Here is an 18,249-nt window from a genome sequence, read left to right on the forward strand (position 1 = left end):
TTGAATCAAAGACAATAAGTGAACTATGCGGGATCACTGGCATGAAAAAGATACGCACAACACCGTATCACCCCAGAGCCAATCCTGTTGAAAGGTTCAATAGGACACTTCTCCAAATGCTTGGTACTCTAAGTGACAATGAAAAGTTGCATTGGAAAGAGTATGTAAAACCTCTAGTACATGCATATAACTGTACCAAGAATGACGTGACAGGCTATTCACCGTATGAACTCATGTTTGGAAGGCAGCCAAGGCTCCCCATTGACCTAGTATTTGGCTTGCCTGTTAATGCTCAGAAGAAGTCACACTCACAGTATGTCAGTGATCTGAAGCATAGATTGGAGGAAAGTTTTAAGATTGCAACCTCAAACGCACAAAAGAACGCTGAGCGTAATAAAACACGCTTCGACAAACAAGTGGTTGACTCAACTCTCGAAGTGGGTGACAGAGTCCTCGTTCGTAATGTCAGACTGAGAGGAAAGCATAAGCTGGCAAACAGATGGGAGAATGATGTTCATGTGGTCCTGAAGAAAGCAGGTGAACTACCGGTCTATACAGTTAAACCGGAAGGGAAAGAGAGACCAGTCCGAACACTACACCGAGACTTGCTTCTCCCTTGCAATTTTGTACCCACCGCAGATCTAACAGAAAGGAGTTCCCAGAAGCCGCAGACTAAGCGCAAGACAAGGCAAACTGTTGTCGAGGAGGGTGAGAGTGACTATGAATCAGAGTCAGAGTACTCACCGATACCTACCTGGATACCCGTGTCCTCTTTTCCTTCTGCCAAACCACCTGAAATGTCGCCAACTCTTGTTGTACCCACCGAACATGTCAACTTAACTGAACGATTCCCTAACACCGAATGTGACAATCCTACCGGATGTGACAATCCTACCGAATGTGACAATCCTACCGAATGTGACAATCCAACAGACAGAGACAAACAAACGGAGAAGATCAAGGAATGTGAAAACTCACCTAATGGTGTAAGCTTACCTGAACCTGGATCTGTGGAACATGATATTCAAGTTGAGGATCCTATGGAGGAAAACCAGCAGACTAGTGAACAAGTTCTGCCAAATGGAAATGTGACACTGTCAGAGTGTCTCAGTGAACAGGAAACAGTTATTGTTGAGCAACCTAGTTCATCTGGTTCATCACTTAGCTCTCAAGAAACTCAAGACGTCCCTCGTCGATCTCAAAGGTCACATCAGAGACCAGAAAGGTTGCAGTATTCAACATTAGGTAACCCCTTACTGCATGTTGTTAATGCAGTGTTTAATAGCCTAAATGAAGCTATTGCAAACTCTATGCAACAGCTTAACCATTCGAATGCACAGGGACGTGCATACCATCAAAGTGGGGAGGGTGTAACCCACATTTAAATAGGGCTTTAATAAAAAATGCCCTTGACCCTCATAAACATTAAAAATGCTTTTGGTTTAACAGTTATGTTTTATTTATGGTCGATTTTTGTTATAATCAGTAGCTGAAAGGAAAAAAAACACATGCATCGCTTTAGCCAATGGGCTGCTGCCTAGTGGCGCATTGCCCCGCCCACCACTTCCTTCGCGGGGGGCGGGCTTTCCTCTGTCTTTCCGGCTGCGACTCCGATGCTGAGCGAGCTGTTAAGGAAAAGGGAGACGGAGATTCATTGAAAAAAGAGCACAAAAAGCGATATATAGTAAGTAGTTAGCAACGTTACCAATGCTAAGCATGATTTTGTGCATATAAACTGCTGGAGTGATGCATTGAGCTCACGAATGTTAACTCGATCGGTTCCCTCTGTATTTCTGGTTGTAGAGAGTCAGAGGTCGGAGGCGGCGCCATTTTGTGTTGCGCTGTCCTCTCGTGAGATCGGTGAGCAAATTATTTTACTTGTTCCTGGCTTATTTGCAATTTTTGAGTTCAGTGTGAGTAAAGTATTTTAAAATTTATCAAAGAAAAAGGTTTACAATAGTAAGTTCTGTTTTTTTATTAAGAATGTGATTGAGATTGTAAATATTTAATCTTTTGAGCCTGAGGAAACAGTTAAAACCCATGCTACGGTTATTGCATTTTGCACTAATTCATTTTAAATTGTATACATGGTTAATGTTACTTTTGCTAACAAATTGTGAATTGTGGTTAATGAAAACTCATTGTACTTCATGACGCTGTCGTTGACAGGTCAGGTTTTTTTTTTCTTTTCCTTGGTTTGTTTTATTTGTGATGTGATGGCGAGCCAATCCCACAGACGAACCAGACAACTTCTTCCCGTGCTGCCCTGCACAGTGCGGTAGGCCAGCTGCGACAAGGATCTCTGCCACACCATTCTGCACCTGCTGTCCTCTTTCACACACACACACACACATACACTGACGTTCCCCTGGACTTTTAGACGCTTTAAGGACTTCTACGGACTCAGTACACTCCCACAGGCAGGAGGCGGACCTGGTGTGGACAGATTGGAAACACCCCTCCAAAATAAGGTTCTGTTGCATACAGCTGGTGAGATCGAAGCAGTGTGATATTTGTTATTGGAATGGTTTTGTTTTGAACTAAAGCCTAAGTTGTGAATTTAGAAGGGTGCACCCGGGAAAATTTTGAAAGTGACTGTGATTGTAAAATAAGATTACTGGTACCGAAGAGAAACTTTTATTTAAAATTTATTTCATTTGTTACAATATATTTTCTTTAAAATACACAAGCCGGCAACTTTTCAAAACCATAACCTGTGTTCGAGTCTCATTCTTTTCACACCTCCTTCCTGTGGCCGAACCTTCTGGCCCAAATCAATTAAGCTTCCTTACCTTAAGTCTTGGAAGGAAAATCCTGAGGTGAGATTTCTCTATAAGTAACTTAGGTGGTTACATGTGTCATCTGGCTTCATAGATAGATAAAGCTGTATTTCAGTATGATACACATTGTAAAACTATTTCATGTCCATGACATTGAAGAGGGTGGGATAAGTATCAATGCAATCTAGAGGGCATAGGCTTTTTAGGAAATATGTGATTTAGGGTGTTTGACCTGCTTTTGGACATGTTGGACTGTTTTTATCCAAAAGATGTATATTTTTGCATAACTATGCAAATGCACCTAGTTACAGACTAGTAAATTATTATTATTATTATTTCTAATATGTAATTAATAATTATTCAGCATGCAGAATTGCTGAGAATCATTGGAATAGTATTTAACACAAACGGTCAACAATTGGGCCCAGTGCTACAAGAAGTGCAGGAAGTACGTTATTACACTGTTACACCACCAAATGGCATGGTGGAAGTACCCAAAGAGTACAAAGGCATAAAAGTGAGGTCCAGTAGTCTATCCATGCAACCTGACTACAGTGAGAAAACAACAATGCTGTCACCACACAAACAGTGAGTGAGACAGATTAAACCACCACAGCTCACAAATGCAGTTACTTACATCTCCACATGCACGCATGAATAAAGCCAAGATTTGCCCAGCTACCATGTCCTGTCCACTGAACCACTGACCCACCACCTGAGTGAGACTACATGACAAAAAACAGGATACAGACAATATATACAGACGAGGTAATCAGGGAGATACCAGGGAGCACAGCTGAACAAGACCAAGGGAGTAAAACCGAATACAACAATACAAAGGACTGCCAAAGTAAAACAGGAAGTAGACAATGGAAACAAATGACTTGATACAACACAGGGAAGCAGACACACTGAGGGACTACAACCCCCACACTAGAGGAATAAGATCATACCGAGTAACTAGAGACAAGACGGGGACTTAAACTACACCACAAGGAACAGAGACCAGGACTAAATCCACTTAACAGGAGAACAAACCAGAAACAATAAAATGCCAAACAGAGCCAGGAACACAGGAACCCTGAAAACTGCAACAGGATTAAATATAAAGTGAACAACAGCCAAGAACAGAACTCAGAAAGATAAACTAAGAAGTCAACTGAGAATTACCAGAAAAAGACAAAAATTCAATGACAAGTTGCGTTTTTTTCATAGCGCTATTGCGACATGATAAAAACCATACCTAGCCAGCTAACTACGTTTGGAGTTGGTTATCATCTAAACGTGTTGTAACTACTTATGGAAACATACCTTTGTCTTTCTTCTTCCTGTAATCTTCTCTTTTTCCTCCTCTCTGCTTCGCAGGGACACGTCCTTTCTGTGACACTGTGTTTTGTAGCTTCATCCACAAGTGACCCTCACTGACAGACCATCATGTCACAACTGCTGATACCTGCCAAAACTACCTGAATACATGCTGACACAGGAAGTCATTGTAGCCTACTCATTAAATTAGTGTTGTTACAACTGAACAGAAGTGGACAGTTGGTATAGTCATCGGTATAGCCGATATCCTGCCTGTGAATGAGGCGTCCTCTTGTCAAGCTAGCATAATGATACAGGGAGTAGAGTCGGGATACGTGCAGGCTCCCCTGCATCGTGTGTATGTCAAATCTAACTTAGTCTGCGGTTGGTTTAATGTTGCTGTTCGATTGTCTTTCGCAATTAAGGGCATGGACTTTGTCGTGGGGAATGACATAGCGGGAAGTAAAGTACACCTGGACCCTGACATAACAAACACCCCAGTGTCCGTACTTGATGAGGTTTACAGCTGTCTTCCATTTATGATTCCTGCTAACGTCCTTACTCGTGCCCAGTCACAGAAATTGGTAGAGGATGCTGACTTAACAGACTCCTGGCTGGCGGCAGAGTTTACTGGAGAAGGTGGCCTGAGTGATGGGGTTGGTGGGAGTGCCAGTGCTGTGACCAACCCAAATAGAAAAAGCACCTGCTCGCCCTCTCATCTGATAGAAGATGAAGCTCTGATCACAAAAACGCACGGCCGAGTGCTTCGACATTTTTTCTGGCCAGGTTTGAAAACTGATGCCATGCATTTCGTTCAAACATTTACCGTTTGCCAGGTTACATGCAAACCAAACCAGGAGGTTCCTGCTGCCCCACTCCACCTCAGCTCTGTTGTTGGGAATCCATTCCAAGGACTGGAAGATAAGTATTGCTGACGATGATGTGCGTTACCAGCATGCTTTTAGAGTGCGTTAAAGCGCTCCTCTTTAGCTCTCCTGTTTTTGCTGCCCCGTGTTTCTCCAAGCAATTCTACTCCGCTGCCCATGGAATCAGCCGTCCTGTTGGCTATTTTCGAAAGTTTAATAAACACCAGGTCAGGTATCCCACTGCTGACTCCCTGTGTGGACCTGCCTATCTGGTGTTCATTCTTGTGGGTGGGGGTGTTACGGCTGTGTGCTGTATTGTTATTGCTGTGTGGGTGGGATCGCTCTGCGGTCTCTCTCTCTCTCCACAGCCAGGGCATCTCCCATCATAATTAAGGACACCGGATATAAAGAGGCAGAGAGGAGATGCCAGAGGAGAGAGAGTGTTGCAAGGCCAGTTCAAGCAGTGGTGCTCGTGTGGACGTCACGTTACTCCTGTTGTCCTATATAAGTACAAGTCCATTTGAACATTTAACAGTGGCAATCTATGGGGTGGCTGTAGCTCAGTAGGTAGAACAGGTCACAGACTAATTAGCAAGTTGGTGGTTTGGTCCCTGGCTTCTTCAGCCTGCGTGCCAAAGGGCAAGATACTGAACCCCAAATTGCTCTCCAATGTGTCCATTGGAACGTGAATTTTAGACAGAGAGCATTTAGGTATAGGAAAAAAAAGTGAATGGGTGAATGAGGCAATTTGTATAAAGCGCTTTGAATACAAGCAGAGCAGAAAAGTGCTATATAAACCAGTCCATTTAATAAATTAAATCATCATTTAAGACTGCATTCTACATTTACTCAAGTTACATATATGTCAGCTAATCCACAATGATACTTCTTATACAATACAGTGTGGCTGACAGACCGTCAAATCACAAAAACCCATAATTTTTCAGATTTGTCAAATATTGGTGAACAGAGATATGTTCATATTGTTAGTTTAAACACACACACACACACACACACACACACACACACGCACACACACACACACACACACACGCGCACACACACACACACACACACACACACACACACACACACACACAGATTACTGTAGAGACAAGCAAAATGGCAGGGCTTTAGCATGCAGTCCTGTTGCAATCACAAGCTTTTAGTGTAGATGCTGGTTTTAGTGCTATTAAATAATTTACTTGTGAGATTATTTTTTGCCCACTGCAATGCAGACAGGGTAGGTTATAGGGCTCTCTGTGTACCATGTGACCAAGTAGGAGGGAGTAGAAAGCCATGTTAACTTGTTCAGTAATTACTTTTAAAGCAGTCCAGAAACCCATGGCATTAGGCTGAGTAAAAAATCCTGCTATATCTGTCAATCGTGATCTCTATCATGAGCAGTGTAGTCCAGAATCCATATATCGGCCGAACACCAACGTCTCGGGTAAGTAGTGTTTAGGATATATTCATTGACAATAAGATTAAAAAAAAGACTGATGTTCCATGATGTTGATTTACATAGCCTTTCTCTGGAATACTCCATAAATGTGCGAAAACACAGAAGATGGTGGTACATCATCATAAGCATGAGAAAAGAGGTTATTAAATTATTGAGTGACTGAGGATTTTCAGATAGTCGTACAGTGGGTTAAAAATAAAACAGAAAGCAGAGATGGTGCCCTTTATTTGATTTGAATGGTCTATACTATAGTAAAGGTTGGATTTCATTGAAATTTACAGATGTACTATTGTTCTATTTTGCTGTGTGGGTTCATGAAGTTAACAGTCACAAGCTTGCCTTGCAGTGTACCTGTATATGAGTAAAATTTAATTTTAATAATATACAGACATAAACCATGATAAAACACTCCTCATTTATGAGTTGTATCTTCTGTTTCTTAGTCTCGTCACTCGGTGTGTTTGCTCAGGAGTCTCCTGAAGCAGCAGATGGAATAGGAGGAACAGTTTGTGGGTCAGTTTCTTTGTGTTTGCTGGTTTCTTGCAGTTGGTCTGTTTGTTCAAGTTTAAATTTTAATAAATAAGTTAATGAAAAATGAAAATTGGAATCAAACTAATTCAGTGAGTGAGACTAAAGGATCGCTCTTTAGCTGCCCTTGTGTATTACCACTCTATAAACACTGCAGTGCTTATTTGTTGATGGCAGACCTGTGACTACTTAAAAAATTAAGACAATTCAATTCAATTTTACTTTATTTATATAGAGCCAAATCCCATCAACACTTGCTTCAACGTGCTTTATACTGTAAGATTTTTATATTGTAAGTTTCCTTTCTATTTTTGTAGGATAAAGACAAAAATAGAAAGGAAACTCCAACAATCAGATAACCCCTATGAGCAGCACTTGGTGACAGTAGGAAGGAAAAACTCCCTTTTAACAGGAAGAAACCTCCAGCAGAACCAGGCTCAGGGAGGGGCAGTCATCTGCTGCAAACATTTGGTGGTTGTTGGAGGGAGACAGGACCAGCTGTCTTAGCTACAAACTCAATTCCAAAGAAGTGGTCACTGTGTAAAATATAAACAAAATGGAGTGATTAGCAAATGTCATAAACCCATATTTTATTCACTACATAAAAATATTTTAAATGAGAAAATGTATTATTTCAAGGAAAAGATTACTTTCAATTTGATGGCATGCCTTGAAAAGGTTGGAACAGAGATGCATTAAATGTTTTCAATTGGTGATAGGTCTTGGCTGTAGCCAGGCCAGCTCAGCACCTGGAATCCTGCAGTACAAAGCCTGAAGGAGTGCTCGAAGATCACGGACATCCAATATTGATTTGTGGACTTGTCCCTTGTCTTCCGCATACAGGTTTCTCCAGATTCTTGGGATCCTTTGATTATATTATTGTCTGGGGCAAAAACTCAGAGACCATGAGTTTTGAGCTTTTGTGTTTTTGAGGTGTGCTTTATGTTTGGGTTCTATTTCTAGTCCATTGAGTATAAAATATTTTCTTGTGCTTCTGAATTTATCTTGGTTCCTTGTTTTTTGATGTTAGTGTCTTTCAGTCTGCCCTAGTCTTGTCTCCCTGTTTGTTTACCTTTCTGTCTTTGGTCAAGTTGGGATGTTTGAGTCTGTGTCTCTGTGTTAGTTACTTCCTGTCTTATTTTAATAGTGTCTCATCTCTTGTGTGCTGTGTTTAGTTTTGCTTTCTTGGCTTTGTTTTTGCAGTGAGTCTCAGCTGTGTTCCCTGTTTTCCATCTCCATAATTACCTGGTGTATGTGTATGTATTGCCTCAGTTTACCTGCTCTTTGTTGCATCATCCCCTCATGGTTGTGTGTTCTTTGGTTATGTTTGCCTGGAGCTTCTTGGGTTTTGGATCATTTGCCCTTGTTCTGCTTCTTGGAGTATTTTGTTGATGAACTCAGTATTAAAGCTACTTTAAATATATGTGTACTCGTGTATATGTATATGAGTTTGGGACACACAGCCCGGCTTGACAATTCTGTACTGTAGATGATAACATACTTGAAGTTCTCACAGTTATTTTGAAATTGTCCCCCAATTTTTAGACAGTTTTTTTCTGCATTTGTGTCCATCTTTACTTCTGAGAAACTGCGCCTCTCTAAGAAGCTCTTTTTATTCCCAGTCATGTCACTGTTCTGTTGCCATTTAACCTGATTAGCTGCAAAATGTTCCTCCAGCTGTTTCCTTTTAATGCTGCTCACCTTTCCAGCCAGTTGTCACTGTCTCCCAACTTTTTTGAGACCTGTTACTGCTATCAAAATTCAAAATGAGATTTTTCCATCCCTCCATCCATTTTCTTCTCTTTATCTGAATAAAAAGATTTGCAACCCCCCCCCCCCCCCAAAAAAAAAAAAATCCATATTTACATTAGAATATAGAAAACATATCAAATATTTAACCTGAGGTATTTTATTTATGATTCCATCGTCCTGCTGGGAGACTTCAATCCTCACGTGGGCAATTACAGTGAGACCTGGAGGGGCGTGATTGGGAGGAACAGCCTGCTGCATGTGAACCCAAATGGTGTTTTGTTATTGGACTTCTGTGCAAACCACAGTTTTCCCAGAACATGCACCATGTTCACACATTAGGATGTACATAAGTGCACATGGCACCAGGACATTCTAGGTCACAGGCTGATGATCGATTTCGTATCGTACCATCAAATCTGTGGCCATATGTTCTGGACACTCAGGTGAAGAGAGGAGCTGAGTTGTCAGCTGATCACCACCTGGTGATGAGTTGGATCAGGTGGTGGGGAGGATGTTGGACAGACCCAGTGTACCTAAACGTATTGTGTGGGTTCGCAGGGAACACCTGGCAGAGGCCCCAGTCCATGAGATATTCAACTCTGGCTTAGGGGTTACTACCCCAACTGGAGGAGTTTAATTATCTTGGGGTCTTGTTCACAAGTGATGGGAGAAGAAAGTGGGAGATTCACACACAGATTGGAGCTGTGTCTGCAGTGATGTGGACGCTGCATCGGTCCGTGGCGGTGAAGAGGTAGCTGAGTGCAAAAGCTAAGCAGTCGACTTACTGGTCAGTCCACATCCCCACCCTCACCTATGGGCATGAGCTCTGGGTAGTGACTGAAAGAACAAGATTATGAATACGAGAAATGAGCTTCCTCCGAAGGGTGGCTGGCCTCTCCCTTAGAGATAGGGTGAGCATTGCAGCCATTCACGAGGGGCTCAAAGTACAGCTGCTGCTCCTCCACATCGAAAGTAGCCAGTTGAGGTGGTTCGGTCATCTGACTAGGATTGAGTGAGGTGTCCGGTATGTCATACCGGGAGGAGGCCCCGGGGCAGACCCAGGACATGCTGAAGAGATTATATCTCTTGGCTGGCCTGGGGACACCTTGACCTAGGATTGATTTTCTTCCAGATAAGTGGAAGAAAATGGATGGATTAAACAGAGTGTTGTGTTTTAGGGAGATGAGGTTATCTTCTGCTGAGAAGTGGTTACAAATGCTGATCCCGAGAAGGGTGCATCATATGTATAAACAGAGAATAACAAATGCCTTGATGTAAAATAAAGGTTCCTCTTTTTCTCCTAATATGTCCTCAAGTGTGTTAGTCAACTATTAGATGGGATTTTTGTGTCATAAACCTTTTAAATGTTTGGCCTGGAATAAAATGATGGGAGAGGGAAAGCTCACATAACTGAATAATTCGAAATTCAGTGTAATGTGGCTGTATGTTGAAAAAATATTCATCCTTGACATCAGCTCACAAAAAATCCATTATCAAGCCCAAATGTAATACTTTTCAATCAGTTCGATAGAAAACCTCAAAATCCTTGTGTCATGGTCCTGGGCCGGTGGCCAGTGTTTTGAATTCTTTTTGTGAAGTTCTGTTTTGTTGTAGTTCTGTATGCCAGCTTTGAGTTAGTTATTGCTTTTCATTCCGTTTTCCTGGGTCCTTGTCTTCCCTGTGTCCTGACCCTTTTTGTGTTTAGTGTCCCTTCTGGTGGTTCCTTGTGTGGTGTTTAGGTTCCCTCTGTGTATCCTAGCCCTCATGTTCTGTTAAGTATTCGTGTGCATTGTGGTGAGTCACTTCCTGTTTTATTTTGACAGTCTCGTGTTCCCTGTGCTTTGTGTTTAGTTTTGCTTCCCCTGTTTAGGGCCCGAGCACAAACTGTGCGAAGGCCCCATTGGAATTGCTTTGGACATTTATGCAAATTAATTGCTTTTTTGAGGGCCTAAACATGCTCAAAAACTCATGAAATTTTGCACGTCCGGTCTTGAGAAAATTTGAGTATTTTAATGGTTTCAGGCATGGCCCTTTCAAAATGGCTCTACAGCGCCACCTTTAGTTCAATTCCCACTGCTGTGTTTCACATACATGTATGAAAAGACATCAGGGTCCAATGCCCTAAACCCAACAGGAAGTCCACCATTTTTAATTAAATGGGTGATTTTAGTGATTTCCTGCCCTCATACTCTCTCTAATAACTCAGAGGTTTTGGATGTTATCAACTTCATATTTATTTTGTCTTATCTACACACCAGGGGGAATCTAAATTTAAAAAATGGTGAGTTTTCACCAGAGGGCATGGCCGTGACACCACAGTGAATTTCGATCATTCGCCAGGAACGTTTGATCGCCTCTCATTCAAACCTACATTATCCAATCTGGATCAAACTTCTTCAGTAGGATGACGGTCTGCCCCCGAACCCATACATATGATAATATTTACTGACAGTCGCAACACCACCTAGTGGGTATAGGAAATGTCATGTTTGACACTTTGAGGTACAGCTCCAAGGTGGTTGAACAGAGCCATCTCAAATTTCCCCTGAAAAGCCTTAAGGACTTGGTCGTACATTGTTTTCAAAACTGTGAGTTTTTGCCAAAGGGTGTGACCCTGGCAGGATGGCAAAATTTGATGTTTCACCATGAAGACATAAATGCCAGTAACTCAAAGCCACATTGCCCAATCTGAGTCAAACTTTAGTGGTTTGATATGCCTCCCGCTCTGAACACAATGATATGCATAAAGTCCCTAAGTCTTAGAGCGCCACCTAGTGGGACCTGGAAATATCATGAAATACCATGTTTTTTGCGTCACGCCAGAGCTACATTTTATCTACATATCTGAAATTGTGCAGGCTCATGTAACATCGTAAGATGTACAAAAAAGTCTCTTGGATCCATACCCGAAACCCTACAGGAAGTCAGCCATTTTCAATTTTCAGTTGGTGTCAGTTTTAGCCATTTTCAGGCCTGCTATTTAAAACATCTCCTAGGGCATTGCTCCAGATCATCTAGACAAGGAGCCCATCAAAAGTTATTTATGGTTTTGTAGAATATTCAACGGCCTTGTCACATCAGGCCGTTGAATTTGGCCTTTGTTGTTCTCCCTTTACACAAAATTGTTTCCACACTCGTTCACACATGCTTTGCCCGATCAGCCTAAAAATGTAATCACTCATGTGCAATCTCAGGCTGAACATAACTATGGATTCAATGCTATAGGTGCAATAGCGCCCCCTACAGAAGCAAAAGAAAATTTGATGACAGTCCACAGAATTAGTTTCTCTGAATGTATTTTCTCTGAAATGCATGAAAATTTGTTTCAACACTTCTGAAATCATCCTGATCAAAAAAAGTCAGTGAGACCCGTGCTCTATTTTGCACGCCACAGCCATGACCAGATCCCAAAAACTGCATTGGGTTTATATGGAGAGCAAAAAATTTTGTAAATTGGTTACAGACACTCTTGACATCAACCAGATTAAAAAAGTCAATCAGACCCATGCCCCATTTTGCACGCTGGAGTCGTGACCACCCTCCAAATATTGCATTGGGTATAAATGGAGAGCAGAAGATATAGTTTCCCGCAAATAAATGAAATTGGTTACAGATATTCTGTACACCATCATGATCAAAAAACCTCCAAGGGCGGCACGGCTCGAGCGTACCATGGGTTGACACACCCCAGGTGCGAGGGCCCGATCATCGCCACTTGCGGCTTTAATTATTATTATTAAATAATGCTTCTGACTGAAAACATTTGGCTAGACTCTGATTTAAGGGCTGGGGTGGGGACTCCATTTTAACTTTTATGTTGTACATACAAGCGTTTCTTTCTACAACTAAGCAAAAACGTGTCTAATATTCACATGCCAATGGATGTATTGGGACAATGTGAGATTCAGTAATTTGCCCAAGGATACTTGGGATACTGAAGGACAGGTTGACAGATGAGGTCAGGCAGAAGTCTCTATGGGCTATGATGTTTGTGAATAACAGTGTTATCTGTAGTGAGAGTAGAGAGCAGGTGGAAGAAATCCTGTAGCAGTGGAGGTCTGTACTGGAGAAAAGAGGAACGAAGGTCAGCAGGAGCAAGTCAGAATACGTGTGTGAATGATAGGGAGGCAGGGTGAAGATGATAGGAGGTAGTGAATGTGGGAACTAGGAGGTAGAGCAGGTCATCTACTAATTGGAAGGTTGGTGGTTTGATTCCTGGCTGCTCCAGTGTACATGCCAAAGTTTGCTTGGGCAAGATATTGAACCACTAGTTTCTCCTGATGTATTTATCGGAGTGTGAATGTGTGTGTGAATGTAGATAGAAAAAAGCACTTAGATGTAGAAAAAAAGGCTTGTATGAATGGGTGTGTGAGTTGGTGAATGCAAACGTGTTGCATAAAATGTTTCAAAAAGAACTATATCGGAACTATAGTCCATATTACCATTTATATACAGTACCAATCAACTTTATCTAGTCATTCTAAACACCAGGTATTTTGTCTTATTTCAATGATCTTACCAAGTGTAATTATCTAACTGCACTGGCAGATGATTTCACTTACTTTGGGAAGATTCAGACTACACTGCTCAAAAAAATAAAGGGAACACTCAAACACCACAATATAACTCCAAGTAAATCAAACTTCTGTGAAATCAAACTGTCCACTTAGGAAGCAACACTGCTGTTTCACATGCTGTTGTGCAAATGGAATAGACAACAGGTGGAAATTACTGGCAATTAGCAAGACACACTCAATAAAGGAGTGGTTCTGCAGGTGGGGACCACAGACCACTTCTCAGTACCTATGCTTTCTGGCTGTTTTTATTACTTTTGAATGTTGGTGGTGCTTTCACACTCGTGGTAGCATGAGATGGACTCTACAACCCACACAAGTGGCTCAGGTAGTGCAGCTCATCCAGGATGGCACATCAATGCGAGCTGTGGCAAGAAGGTTTGCTGTGTCTGTCAGCGTAGTGTCCAGAGGCTGGAGGTGCTACCAGGAGACAGGCCAGTACACCAGGAGTCGTGGAGACCATATGCTGGTGCGGTTGGCCCTGGGTTCCTCCTAATGCAGGACAATGCTAGACCTCATGTGGCTGGAGTGTGTCAGCAGTTCCTGCAAGATGAAGGCATTGAAGCTATGGACTGGCCCGCCCGTTCCCCAGACCTGAATCCCATTGAGCATATCTGGGACATCATGTCTCGCTCCATCCACCAACGTCACGTTGCACCACAGACTGTCCAGGAGTTGGCGGATGCTTTAGTCCAGGTCTGGGAGGAGATCCCTCAGGAGACCATCCGCCACCTCATCAGGAGCATGCCCAGGTGTTGTAGAGAGGTCATACAGGCTGTATGGGGTGGCTGTAGCTCAGTAGGTAGAGCAGGTCACCTACTGATCGGAAGGTCAGGGGTTTGATTCCTGGCTATTCCAGGCTACATGCCAATGTATCCTTGGGCAAGATACTTAACCCCAAGTTGCTCTCCGACCGTTCCGTTGGAGTGTGAATGTGTGTGGATGTTATATCATTAAAAAGCACTTAGCTTAGTTAACATGGAAGTGCTTGTATGAATGGGTGTGCATGGGTAAATGTAAAAAACGTGTTGTATAAGCGCTTTGAGTGCTCTGACTGAGTAGAAAAGCGCTATATAAGAACTAGTCCATTTACCATTTACCATACAGGCACGTGGAGGCAACACACAATACTGAGCCTCATTTTGACTTGTTTTAAGGACATTACATCAAAGTTGGATCAGCCTGTAGTGTGTTTTTCCACTTTAATTTTGTGTGTGACTCCAAATCCAGGCCTCCATTGGTTAATAAATTTGATTTCCATTGATGATTTTTGTGTGATTTTGTTGTCAACACATTCAATTTTGTACAGAACAAAGTATTCAAGGAGAGTATTTCATTCATTCAGATCTAGGATGTGTTATTTGAGTGTTCCCTTTATTTTTTTGAGCAGTGTATTTTTAATAAGTCTTTACAGACTCAGCATGTCCCCAATGCTGGAAGGATGCTGTAGTCGTCCCTGTCCCAAAGAATAACCGTCCAAAAACTTTAAATGATTTTAGACCCATTGCACTGACATCCATTGTGATGAAATCTTTTGAAAAACTGGTGAAGTTTGAAATTTTAAAGAAGACAGAGTGTGACCTAGATCCTCTGCAGTTTGCTTACAGACCACACCGAGGAGTAGAGGATGCCACAGTCACCTTAATGAACCTGCTTCTTAAACACCTCGAGGGAAACGCATGCAAGGCTTTTATTCATTGATTTTTCATCTGCTTTTAATACCATTCAACTCCACATTCTCACTCAAAGACATTTAGAACATTTTAATCTAAGTTTTAATCTTGTGGGTTGGATTTCAGATTTTTTAACAAACAGAATATAGAGAGTGAGAGTGAATGGCACTCTGTCTGATCAGGTCTGTTCCTCCACCGGCTCTCCACAGGGATGTTCTGTCACCTCTCCTGTTCATTCTCTATACAAACATGTGTCACAGCAGCAGGAGGACAGATTCATTTTAAAGTATGCAGATGATTCAGTTATTGTCAGTCTGCTGATGGGTAATGAGACTCACCACGGTCCAGTCGTCGAGGACTTTGTTCAGTGCTGTGATGAATCTTTTCTGCAGATGAATATCTAAAAAACTAATGATATGCTCATTGATTCTAGGAAACTCACTCAGGCACAGGAACTCACTGTTATAAAGGGTCAGGTGGTAGAATGTGTCGAAACATATAAATATCGGCACAATTATTGACAGTAAACTGACTTTTGAGGCAAACTGTGAAGCCGTTTATAAAAAAGCGAGTCAGCGTCTCCATTGCCTCAGGAAACTGTCTTCTTTTAATTTTGATAAAACACTGCTGACCCTGTTTTATCTGCTTTTATTGAATCAGTTTTATCCTTTTGCTTGGTGGCATGGTTCGGTAATCTGTCTCTTAAAAATAAGAATTACCTGAACCATATAGTAAAGTGGTGCAGTAAGCTGACAGGAGAGCTGCAGTTAAAGTCTCTGTACTCTGGGCAGGTACAGAGGATCTCCAGATCAGTCTTAAAGGACACTTCCACCCTTTGCACCCTGAGTTCCAACTTCTCCCGTCAGGACGCAGATATAAAAATGCCCAAATGTAAAACCAAGCGTTTTAAAAGCAGTTTTGTTCCCATGGCCATAAGTTTTAACAAATTTCAACCCCTTGCTGTGTTTTTTACTATGTTTTATGTCTCATCATGTGTTGTTTTTTATTCCATTTGTTTTTATATGTGGTGTTTGTTTTTAACATGTTTTGTCTTAGTCTTTTAATCATGTCTGTATTGTTATAAACCGACTCACTGTACTGCACAACAAATTTACCTCTCGGGTACAAATAAAGTAACCTCAACTTAACATCCATGATTGCTAGTGTTCTTTTTGTCCTATTTTTTTCTTGGACATTGAAGGGCACCTGTCACTCAACTTCTTGGTGACAGGCGGTTATATAAACAGGTGTGTAGCATTACCTTGTCTGAAGTCTGAAGAAGAAGAAACATACCTGGTTTAACGTTGATGGATTAAAATTTTCCAAGCAGCTCTTTGGTGTGCGGACCTCCTCTTTTTGTATTGACCATCGGCTATTAACCCTTCCACTGCCGGTCAGTTTTCTACTGCTTTTCATCAGCTCTGTGTTCCTTCTGACTTTTTCTCCTTTGATACAGAGGAGCTTATTTCTTGGTTCTATTCTTCCTGTCAAACCGTCCTGGAGTCGGTGGCTCCATTAAAAACCAGTCAGCCTGGAATAAACCTGAGTCTTGGTTTAATGACAGAGCTCATGCTGTCAGGAGGGAATGTTACCGAGCTGAACGCAGGTGGAAAAAGGATAAACTGCAGGTGTCTCTTCAAACTTTAGAAGACTGCTCGCGCCACTACCAGAGCACAGTTAAAGAGGCAAAAAGGGAATATTTTGGAAATATTATTTTCTCCAACAGCCACAACCCCACATGTGTTATTTAACACTACTGACTCTGTGCTTAATATTCCACAGAATGCCTGTTTAGACACTTCTCCTGATATGGTAAATGGTCTAGTTCTTATATAGCACTTTTCTACGCTATCTGAGCACTCAAAGCACTTATACAACATGTTTACATTTACCCCGTGCACACCCAGCACTTCCACGATTAACTAAGCTAAGTGCTTTTATTATCTAACATTCACACACATTCACACTCCAATGCTTGCGTTGGAGAGCAAATGGGGTTAAGTATCTTGCCCAAGGATACATTGGCCAGATGTCTTGGCGTGGCTTCTGGCCCGCTTCGGGGGGCGTCGGGGGGGGGGTGTCTGCTGGGTGTCAGGCAGTTCCCGGGCGCCTGGGGCCTCGGGGCTGCATTCTCGGCTCATGCTGGGGGGACCGGCCTGCCGAGGGGGTGGGCTGCTCATTGCCTCTGGCTCTCTGGGCTCTTGTCCATTGACCGTGGGGGCCCCGTCTGGGGTCTTCCTCCTCTGGGGTGTGCGCGCAGTTGCCATTGGAATGTGTGGTCTCGGGTCTTCTGTGCTCCTGGTGGGCTGTGGATGACCCGGGTCCCCTGGGTCTTTCTCTGCCTGCCTCTGGATCCCGTGGGAGGGTGGTTGCGCCTTCTTGCCCACATTATTGAGTACGTTCCATGACAGAGGAACACATATACATTACTACAAACTACAGCAAGACTGTATGTGTGTGTGTATATATATATATATATATATATATATATGAATGAAGGTGTATGTATGTGTAGCTTTTATCTTCTTTTTTTTTCCTGCCCCCCCTTTTCTTTTTTTCCCTTTTTCTTTTTGCTCTCCATCTCTCTCTTCTTCTTTCCCTACCTGTCAGATCTGTCAAGAATAAATAAAATTAAAAAATTAAAAAATACAATTAACAAGGATAGCCTATAGAAAATAATTATAGAGCACGTCTTGTAAAAGCAAATATGTTTGGTACAATAATGCCTTCGGATTATCATTCCGATTGCGAAAACTGCCAGACATGACAGCTCAAGAAAAAAAAAAAAAAAAAAAAAAGGATACATTGGCATGCAGCCTGGAGTAGCCAGGAATTGAGCCGCCGACCTTCTGATCAGTAGGTGACCTGCTCTACTTCCTGAGCTACAGCCACCCCACAGATATGTGTGATAATTTTCTACACTTTTTTTATTGAAAAGGTTGCCATCAGCAGGCCTCTTATCACAGCTCCTGATTCTGATCCCTCTGTTTTTGTCCCTTGCTCTGCTGTTTTTACTCACCTTGAGTCTGTGACTCTTTCACTTTTAGAGGATGTGTTTGGCAATGTTAAACCCTCAGGTTCCCCCCTTGATCCTGTCCCTGGTTAAGCCCAGTTTTTACCATTTAAAGTGATTGGCAACAGTAAAATATTTTCTTTCTCGGCAGCACTTTGAAACAGTGATCCATGCTGTCATCTCATCTGTCATCTACTGTAACTCACTTTTTGTGGGAGTCAGGCTCGCATCTGCAGCTGGTTCACGATTTTTGACAGGAACTTGAAAGAGAGAGCACATAACCTTTGTCTTGG

The 18,249-nt window shown here is 42.2% G+C and overlaps 1 protein-coding gene and 1 long non-coding RNA gene across 2 annotated transcripts in view; both read left to right on the top strand.

Annotated features, from left to right (window-relative positions):
* The first annotated feature begins 948 nt into the window (after window positions 1–948).
* Window positions 949–2,769, top strand: LOC115783602 (uncharacterized). The gene is made up of 3 exons (XR_004020221.1): window positions 949–1,684; window positions 1,804–1,860; window positions 2,170–2,769. It is a non-coding gene; the product is annotated as an uncharacterized LOC115783602 (long non-coding RNA).
* Window positions 2,770–6,268: 3,499 nt separating this feature from the next.
* The window catches only part of LOC115783400 (voltage-gated potassium channel subunit beta-2-like), a 123,487-nt gene continuing 111,506 nt past the window's right edge, over window positions 6,269–18,249 (top strand). Inside the window, exon 1 of the mRNA XM_030734208.1 lies at window positions 6,269–6,401. Within this exon, the coding sequence (XP_030590068.1) occupies window positions 6,351–6,401 (51 nt within the window). The 5' untranslated portion in view covers window positions 6,269–6,350. The remainder of the gene's footprint in view (window positions 6,402–18,249) is intronic.

This window comes from Archocentrus centrarchus, chromosome 7, assembly GCF_007364275.1.
Source record: "Archocentrus centrarchus isolate MPI-CPG fArcCen1 chromosome 7, fArcCen1, whole genome shotgun sequence".
NCBI classification, from domain to species: domain Eukaryota; kingdom Metazoa; phylum Chordata; class Actinopteri; order Cichliformes; family Cichlidae; genus Archocentrus; species Archocentrus centrarchus.